The 10,397-nt window shown below is 41.9% G+C and overlaps 1 protein-coding gene across 1 annotated transcript in view; it reads left to right on the top strand.

Annotated features, from left to right (window-relative positions):
* Positions 1-9,515: 9,515 nt before the first annotated feature.
* trhrb (thyrotropin-releasing hormone receptor b) overlaps positions 9,516-10,397 on the top strand; it is a 4,422-nt gene continuing 3,540 nt past the window's right edge. Inside the window, exon 1 of the mRNA XM_008299810.1 lies at positions 9,516-10,298. Coding sequence (XP_008298032.1) covers positions 9,516-10,298 — 783 coding nt within the window. The remainder of the gene's footprint in view (positions 10,299-10,397) is intronic.

Below are 10,397 nucleotides of genomic sequence, written 5' to 3'. Positions count from 1 at the left end.
AACCTTTGTTTATCGCCCTCTGACTGAACACTTTCCTTCAGGCTGAATCAAGTTGATCTGATCTCATCTTATGTGCATTTGTGCCCTTTAATAACTGAACTGTGACTGAACCGTGCAGCGATCGAGGCTCCGCCGGGACCGAAGGTCTCCGTGTTTTTACTTTATTTTTTATACTTTTCTGTACTCTATTAGCACCCTTTGAACCTTTTCATTTTTTAATTTCCCCAAGGAGATGCACAAAGTGTCTGTCTGTGTCTAAAAGCATGAAAAAAAAACTGCTGCAGCTCTGACTCATAGAAGCTAAAATGCCTCCAACGGGGAGCAGATGAGTGTAAAATGTTCTGAATGTGCAGAAACATGAAGAGAGAAGTTGCTGAAACACATACGAGGAATTAAATATCATGTGTTTGTGAATTATTATTATTAAAAAGACACTAAAGTAAGTGAATCCTGCCTGTTTGTGTTTGTTAGCTGAGCAGAGATCACATTAAATCTGATCTACAGGTGAATAAATATGTGAATAACTGAACCCAGAACGCCTCAATATCAGATTAAATTACATTTTAAATTCTCCCCTTCTGCCTGTATATATTATTAAGACAGTTCTGCTGTGATCTGAGGCAGAAATTGCACAAATAGATGCATAAAAACTCACCAGAATGCAGGAAATGATGCGATTGATGCTCTAAATTATCTACAGGAGGATGAATCAATGTTCAAATGAAATCTATGACTTTTTAATTTGCCCACAAGTGTTTTAGAAAATCATTTAGCAGCAAACCGCCCACTGGAGGTGCACATAGAAGTCAGTTACAGTCTGTTGAGTCATTTCATTAAAGCAGCTTCCTACAAATTAGTGATGAAACGCATCTTTAGATTGAACAACTTTTGTCTCCTCTCACATGTGGCACCGGACACATTCGTCCTGTAGGTGGCAGTAAAACTCTTTCCCTCGTTTCCTGCTAAATCAGTGCATTTTCTTTTTTTTTTCAATAATGCAATCAAGTGAGGATGTTTGAAGAGAATTCAGATGGAAAACAATTACATTTCTGTTACAATCAACACGGATTTAAGCTCAAATATGTGAGAAGTGTTCAAGGATTTGCAGACAAAGACTTACTGTGTGCAATTTGACACAAGAAGTACTTTTTCGTGGGTGAACTTTCTACGTCCACGCTACTAGAATCAACTCATAATGACAGAAAACTCCATAAAAAGCACAACATCTCACAAAATGGAGGCTGCGGTAAACAAACCAACCCACTGAAGGAGCAGCTTTACTTCCACTCGCCTCAGCCGGGGCCAAGAATCAGAAATGGAAACGCTAAAATTGAGCTAGAACTGAGCTGTGTTTCTTCGCTGCAAGGGAGACGATGGGGAATCATGGGAGGAGGGCACGGGGGCGTCATCATCATTACGTAATTCCCCGCCGTCCCGGTCCACCTGTTGCTCGGGACGGACGGACGGACGGCTGGCAGCCTCAGAGCTCCGAGCGCGCAAACCGGCGTGAACAAAAAAGCGCGAGTGTTGGCGTGATGGCCGTCGCCGTCCTCGGCTCGGCTCCGGGAGAATGAGCAGCACAGTTGGTGTGGAGGAGAGTTTCCACCTCCACAGTGTTGTGCAGCAGAGAAAGAAAGAAACGAAACAGGCACATGTTGCTGGACTGGAAACGGGTCGGATCTGCGGTTCTTGTGCATTTCGTGTTGGCTCGACGACACATTTTTAAACATCTTGTGTAATATTTCCTGCATCTGATTCTCATTCAGTGAAAAAATATCATGAAGTGAATTAATGGACGCTCTAATTAGGGCTTTAATTGCCGGACTAGTGTCAGCACAGTGTCCTGAAACTCACATGTCAGCAGCTGAACACGTCTGGTTTTAATGAGCAGCATCATGCGGACGGGCGGCTAAACGAGTTGTTTCTGTTTATCAGGCCTGACTGGACTCATCATGTCACACAGGGTTTTGGTTTGTTCACAGACATTCGTGGTGCATCTATAAATATCTTCTCTCCAACAGCTTCATGCAGCTCCACATCACCACACCTCCGCTCTTCACTATCAGGACTGTACACTCTGTGGTAGTACTGAAGGACTGGAACTCTAACTAGGGTGTTAATTGACCATAAATGTCACTACAGTGTCTTAAAACTCACATTTCAGCAGTAAAACATTCATTACTTTTTATGTCAGAGAGATTTTTTTCTAAGAAAGTGTGATTTAAAAAAAGATAGAGTTTTAACGAGCAGCAGTATTTAGTAGTGATGCACGATATTAACATTTATGGCCGATATCTGATATTTAGATTTCTGATAACCGATATTAACGATGTCGATATTCAAGTTTTGTTCACGACATGACTGTAAGTAAGCACCGTGAGAGAAGCCCGAACCAGCTCAGACCACACACTCCTCTACAAAAGTGAAACACATTAAACCTGTTTTAACATATTTCAAGTCCAGGATCATTTCCGTAACAACATCTGTGGAAAAGCAGCGATATCAGATGTAGGGACGAAGGTGCTGATGTTGGACAATCAGCGGCTAAATTGGTTCATCGATGCCGATGTGGTCACTGATATATTGAGCATCCCTACTATTTAGGCAGTATAAGTTTCATAACTGAAAACTGTTAATCCATCCATTATCTCTACACCGCTTAATCCTCACTGGGGTCATGGGGGGCTGGAGTCTATCCCAGCTGACTCAGGGACAGGTCACCAGTCTATCACAGGGCTACACTTAGAGACAGACAACCAAGCACACTCACATTCACACCTACGGACAATTTACAATCACCAATTAACCTCAGCATGTTTCTGGACTGTGGGAGGAAGCCGGAGAACCCGGAGAGAACCCACGCTGCACGGGGAGAACATGGAGACTCCACGCAGAAAGATCCCGGGTGTCCTCACCGGGATGCGACCTTCTAGCTGTGAGGTCACAATACTAACCACTGCGCCACCCTGCAGCCCCTAAACTGGACCATTATTTACTAAATTAACATCATACTGTATTGAAGACTTGAAACTACTGATTCAGGTCATAAACTCAGAAGAAAAATGTTTACTGATGTAACAAATAAAATCCTCAGACTTCTATACAATCCAACTTCTTTTTGCAACCAGATCATCAAGTCGCCTTCTCCTCCGGTTTCAAACTTACGGCACTTCAGTATTGGTTTCACTTTTTGATCTTGAGAACACATCCATCCAACAGTCTATGAAAGTAAGCAGTAATTACAACAGTTCGATAGATGAGGCTGAGTAAGAAGTTCAAATGTGAGTGTGCTTGGTAAAAATTATTGTTTTTAAAAACACAAATATTCAAAGTGAACATAATGTACAATTTTTTAAAAATCTTTTTTTTAAATGTTGTTTTGTGAATGAATACTTTTATTCTGTGATCATAGTGGGTTTTTATTTGCAATCTGTCAAAACAGAAAAGAATCTGTCCAATAACAGTAAATTGATTTAAACAAATTACAGCTAAAGATATTAATTTTCTACAGAATAATAATTAAAACCATCTGATTCCAGCTCATTCCTTCGTCTCAGTCTCTACGTTGTTGGTTGAAGACGGTTTCCTTTGATGTTGTTCTAACTTTAATTCATTTTCTTGAGCCCAAACAATATTTTCAGAGCGTTTGAACCGTCTCAAAGCTTCACGTCTTCTGTTTTTTTTATTACAATTCCTGAAGACCTGAAGCCGCTTTTAGAAGCGAACTCTGGATCCACCTTCTGAGTCGGACTTTGAATCGATTTCTTATTTATTCATTCGTCTGTTTATTTATACACTTTGGTCTGTTTTATCCTGTTCTACTTTTTGTTCCCACGCCTGTTTGGCTATTCTGCCTCCTCCTGCCTCTGGTGTTTCATCGCTGCAAATTTATGAGATTTATTTATGAGATTTATTTATGGCAGCGGTTCCTGTGTTTTTATGGAGTGTTTGTTGCCTCCTGTGTGGACGGAGGCTTGGGGTCGGAGGGGCTTTCATTGTGTAGAGCGCTTTCTATTTGCAGGAAAACCACAGTTAAAGTCGGATTGATTGGCTGGTTAAAGGCAGCGAGCTCGGTGGAAAACACAGTTCGTTTGTGCAAAGAAGGGCGTCGTCAGCAAAAGTGCAAAACAACAAGCTGAACGTTCGGCAGCCGGGTCTGTTGGTGGACTGGAGGGTAGAAGCAATTAATAAAATAAGAAAAACAGGTGAGAAGCAGCAGCTGGAGATGAACAACTGGAGACAAGTCAGTTTGAAATAAGATCAATAAATAAAGACTGGAAGGATTACAGGGTTACAGCTGATCACATCTCCAAAGTCATACAGGTCCGTCTTTCTGTTCCTTTTGCATCTTTTTGTGGTGTTTTGTGTCTGTTTCTGTTTGTTTTTTTGTGATTTTGTGGTCATTTAAGCTGTAACTATATCAGAACATCACTTTAGCACAGAGTGAATCTACTCTGATGAGATTCTCGTTTTTTCTGGATGTTTATATTCGGTCACGCTGAAGATTGTTCTGCTGCTTCTGAAGGACTTTTCTTGTTATTTTTATTCCTCCAACTATAAAAATGAACCCAAAGACGTTCAGTTTACCGTCACAGAGGAAGAAAGAAGCCAGAAAATACTGACATTTAAGAAGCTGAAGTCCCAGATTACTAGAAAGTTGTTTCCCCACAGAGTGAATCCGGTCTATAGACAATCATCTGGTTTGTTCTGGAGGTCCAACGGTCCTTCCATCGTCTAGAACTGGTTCTGACCATCACACATGCTGGTATGAGCCTGGAAAGTTTACCCAGAATGCACTTTGTAAAGTTTTCTCTGGTGAATGATCAGAACCAGAAACACATCCAGGGTACCAATGATTGTTTCTTACATCCCATAATACTGATGCTACCAGCTGGTCACAGAGAAAATAAATTGGAAGAGTTTTGGATCATTTTGGGAACTTTTGAGGTCGGTTGGATAGATTTTTAATAATAAGTGACTTTTTTGGTCATTTTGGTTCATTTTTAACTCGTTTAAGGCAGGACTTGATTAATTTTAGACTTTTTGTTTAAGTTTTTGGTATTTTGGAGCATTTTTGGGTCATTTTGAAAAAAATGTTTCTAGTTATTTTGGACAACCTGAACCAGAACCACATCCAGGGTACCAATGATTGTTTCTAGGACTCTATGTCATAGACAATAAACTGCTGCAGTCTGACTGGTACCACGATGACACATCCCATAATACTGATGCTACCAGCTGGTTAGAGAGAGAATAAAGATTTAGTGTTCAGGCTGTGACACCTGCATGGATGTAAAACTCTATCTATCTATCTATCTATCTATCTATCTATCTATCTATCTATCTATCTATCTATCTATCTATCTGCTGAGCTGATGAAGTTCTGAGGCTCAGAAACGACAAAATAAAAACTCTGAAACTCTGAAAACATTCACAGTATGAAGGTGAAACTTTGCAAGTTTCTTTAAATGAGCTAAAGTTGCTGCAGATAAAGAACCAGCTGATTATGAGCTGAATGGTCTCTGTGGCTGTCGGCCTGTTTGTGTCTGAACCAGTCCACCACTGTCGGCAGCATTTGTATTCTTCAGCCACATCCGGGGACGATGGGTCTCTGTCGTCGTCGTTGTTGTTTTGGGCATCGGTTGCTGAAAAGTTTGGTTAAATTCTGCCGTAAAGAACTCGAGGGATGAGTGGAGACTCGGCTCTGGCTCGTCGACGCTCCGCTGTGGAAAAACTGAGAGTTGTCTCCGGCTGCTTGCAGGAAATGTGCGACCCAGAAGAGGTCGAGCTGTTCTGCAAACCGAAGGACGGCAACATGCTGACAGTGAGACAGTGAAGCTGCTGGGTCTGCATTTAGAACTGGATGAGTTTTATTTATCAGTTAAAGCTTCTTTAAGGGGAATCTTTTGCTTGACAAGTGTTGTTTTGCTTTAATTCTTTAGAATAATGTCATTTTCTCTGACATTTAATGAGCTCCTGCAGTTAATTAATAGATTTGAAGTGTCCTCACACTTTTTACTCACTTTTTTTGTTTTGTTTTTTTTAGAATATCTTTTATTAGTCCTGTGAGGGAAAATTTGCAGCGTCACAGCAGCAAACTGACTCCAATACGCTATAAATACAATATAAATGAGAAAAACAGAAGAACACGAGGACACTAAGGACAAAAATGTAAGAATATTTACATGCTGCTCATCAATATTTAACAAACCTGATTAATCTAGGGTAATAAAGTGTTGCTCGTCTGTCCCATATTTGCTTCAGAGTTTATTTATTTGTTATTTTGGACCCAAAACTAAGTTCTCCAAAATATTCTGAGTGAATTTTGAGAATTTCACACGTGCCAGACCTGGGAATTTTTCTATTTTCAGCCTCGAAATAGCTTCTTATTTGAGAATATCTCCAGAAATAAAACGCCTATAGACATGAAATTTGGTTTGGACACAGACAGAACAGTGTCCGGCACATCTAAATGACTGAATGGCTCCGATAAAGGACACAATTGTGATTATTGGTCCTTGAACATGGGGGAATAAGTGCTAAATTTTAAAACGTGAGTGCTGTTTTTTCCTCAGAAAGTTCCTGTATATATGTATGGATCCATACTTCTGCTAATATACAGTCTTTGGTCGACATTCCACCGACTTCAGAGGCTCTAACATCAGTAGAGTTTGATGTGAGGCAAATATGAGAAGACAAGGCTCCAATTTTTGTTTGTTTTTTCTTACTGGAAATCTGTCCAAAATGATTCAGAATGTGTTTAAGATGCGATAGAGCTTCTTCAAAATGTGTGAAAAATGTCCAAAATGACAATAATAAACAACTATTAGTCCTTGAAAATGTAAAGAAAAAGTGTAATATTTTCAAACTAAGGTGGTATTGTGGCCCCAGAAAGTTCCTAAATATGGATGGATCCGTATTTTCTATTAAAAAAACAGTCTTTGGTCGACATTTCACCGACTTCAGAGGCTCTAACGTCAGTAGAGTTTGATGTGAGAAGACAAAGTTCCAGTTTTTAGATATTTTGACAGAATGACAACAACAATATTTTTTACTGAATTTAGTTTCGGGTCTCAAATAAAAAACAGTGCAGCAGCATATTTTCTGAATTCTGCCTTAATTAAATGTATAAATGACTTTTATAGTGAAATGAAGCAGCTGGAAAATCAGATACAAAGATGTTTGTCAGATCTGACGGTAAAATACAGACAGAAGATGAAAGTAAGAAACAATAAACTACAAATTAAGATTCATTTAAACTTGATTCTTTCTCTCAGACTCCTAATTTAGGAGAGTTTGGGGAACTCTCTAGATGTTTTATCTGCTAGTTCCACTATTTCAGACTGGATTCGACACCTTTGAGGCCAGTAGGATCAAACTTCTCCTCCCTCTCCTGTGTGCAGGTTTGATCATGTTCATATGAGATTTAAGGGAATTTCTGACCAGAACTTTCTTTGTTCTGGTTTCTCTACATGCAGCTGCCAGAGTTTGAAGTGTGTCGTCATCTTTATGTGTCGGTTCAGAGACGATGGGCATCACCAGAACTCTAACGTTCAGATGTAGAGAAGCACACTGGCTGCTTTTCTCTGCTTTTATTGTTTATTAAGGGGTTAAAATATCCATATGTGCCTTGATGGGTCCTCTGATTTTAGCATATTTATCAAGTAAAATCAAGTTTTAAGCCTTTACTGTGACCCAGTGATCAGACAGGTGTAGGATGTGCAGGTCTGCTGGGTCAGTTTGTGTCAATTCAGGCAGAATTCAGGATTTTTTTTTGGTCATTTGCTCCACGTACCTGCACATTTCAGGTGTCCATCTCTATCTGGTCACATCTGTCGGTGCCATCAAAGCTCCAGCTGCTATCAGGGAGGAAAAGACAAACCAGATGTTTAGAGCAACAGAGACGTTCAGATGGCTTTGGAGAATTTGCTTCTGTAAATAAATGGTGTTCTTTTGGTGCTTCTAGTCGTTGCTTCTCTGTGCAGTTTATTTTAAATGCATGTATGGGAACACTTGGACAAAGTGAGCCTCACGTGTTGGCACATTTCAACATGGAAGCAGCTTGTAGCTCTGCACATATAATAACAACATACAGACGCTTCTGGACACCAGTGTTTGTCTCCTAGCAGTTAATCCACGTCACCATTTTGTTTGTTGGAACTTTTTCTTGTCAAACTTGCCACACATTCAATTCTACGGATGTTAGAGCCTCAGAAGTTGGTGAGCTGCCGACCAAAGACTGTATTTTTAGTTGGAGATGTACAAACATCCATATAGACACACTGACAGGAACACTGTGGGGACACAAAACCACCCTAGTTTGGAAATTTTGCACTTTTTTTTCCATTTACAAGGGTCAGTAATTTAAAAATCTGTCCTCTTCTGGAGCTATTTAATCATTTAGATCTGTTGGGAACTGTTCTGTCTGTGTCCCCGTGGAATTTCACGGCTGTTTTATTTGTGGAGATAATGAACAATTAAATGACTTCACAGTTAAGATGTTTTATTTCTGAGGGTCTGAAAGTATGAAATTCTCTAAATTCAGCTAAAATATCTTACTGAGCTCAGTTTTGGATCACAAATAACAAATAAATAAACTTTTATTGAAATCTGACACAGTGGAGCAACACTTTCATCTGAATTATTCAATTAAAGGAAGTTTATTTTGGAGTCAAACCATAATTTTGGGGACTTGGAATCAACTCGTGAATCTACAAGATCCAAGAAAGACAAAACTACGTGTTCATATATATAAAACAACAACAACAACAACAAAAAACCTCAATTAATAAATGACACTTCTTTTTTTATGTGCATTTCTAGCCACGCTGGATCCACTTTAAGGTTTAATTCCTAATGATCAACTGCGCAACGCTTCCACCTAAAAGCATGTAAATATTGATCAGCTGACGTTACAGCGCCTGCACTTCATCACATCGTGAAGCCTACTTTAGCAAAGTGGCAGCTTATTGAGCCGAGCTCCTTCCGGCGGATTTTAACAGCCAACGTCCTCGTATAAGAGGCACCTGCAGGTTTATTTCATTCTAAACTGTGATCTCTCAGAAACAGCGAGAGGACGTGTCAGATTCGGGCTCGCGTCCAGCTGATTTTGTTGATGGAGGAGGGAGGTCTGCTGTGATGATGGGCTAATCCCCTCGCATGCGTACGAGAGCTCGTGCCAAAAGGGAAGGCTCAAAACCAAACCGCCATCTGTCCGACGGACACAGTTTGTTCTGACGGCAGCGACGCGGCGCAGCGCTTTTTACGCACAGCGGCACCGAGGAATCACGGCAGAGTCCGAGCAGCCCCGCGTCCATTTGTCCTGGTTTTACGAGCAGCTCGAACCTACCTTCACTTTTATTCTATTTAAAGTCGACGCAGACTTTTCCAGAGCTGCCAAGTTCGTAGATTTCTCGCTTTTGTCGCGCGTAAAAGCAGCTCGGTGCGTCGGGAAGCAGCAGCGCTCCGCACCGAACAAAAAGTCTCTTTTTTGATTTCGGAGCTGATTCAACACGATGGAAAACTTCACCTCGGCTCCTCAGACGAACCAAACTCTGGGGATTTGGACGGACTACAGCATCCAGTACAAAGTGATCAGCAGTTTGCTGCTGTTCGTGATCTGCGCTTTGGGGATCGTTGGCAACGTGATGGTGATCCTGGTGGTCCTCACCACCAAACACATGCGGACTCCCACCAACTGCTACCTGGTCAGCCTGGCGGTGGCGGACCTGATGGTGCTGACGGCGGCCGGGCTGCCCGCCATCACCGACAGCATCTTCGCGTCCTGGGTGTTCGGACACTACGGCTGCCTGTGCATCACCTACTTCCAGTACCTCGGCATCAACGCGTCCTCCTGCTCCATCACAGCCTTCACCATCGAGCGCTACATCGCCATCTGCCACCCGATCAAAGCCCAGTTTCTGTGCACGTTGTCCAGAGCCAAGAAGATCATCGTGCTGGTCTGGGCTTTCACCTCCGTCTACTGCGTCATGTGGTTCTACCTGTCGGACATCCAGCAGCTGGTCTACGACAACGTCACCGTGGTCACCTGCGGCTACAGGGTTCTCAGGAAGTTCTATCTGCCCATTTACTTCTTCGACTTCGGCGTGTTCTTCGTGCTGCCGCTGCTGCTCTCCGCGGTTCTGTACGGACTCATCGCAAGGATCCTGTTCCTCAACCCGCTGCCCTCCGACCCCAAAGACAAGAAGAAGAACGGACACAACAACCACGTCGGCAGCAAGGGCGGCAGCTGCAAGAACTCCAGACACTCGAGCTCCACGGCCACGTCCCGCAGACAGGTGAGTCTGCGCGAGGTGGAGAAAATCTGCGCAAATGGCACAATGCGGGCACGCGACTCCTAAAACAGTGTTTCACTGTAACTGAAGGGGGGAAAAAAA

The sequence above is a fragment of the Stegastes partitus genome, unplaced genomic scaffold (assembly GCF_000690725.1).
Source record: "Stegastes partitus isolate 25-593 unplaced genomic scaffold, Stegastes_partitus-1.0.2 Scaffold1467, whole genome shotgun sequence".
Taxonomy (NCBI): Eukaryota; Metazoa; Chordata; class Actinopteri; family Pomacentridae; genus Stegastes; species Stegastes partitus.
This window is presented reverse-complemented; position numbering and strand designations above follow the sequence as displayed.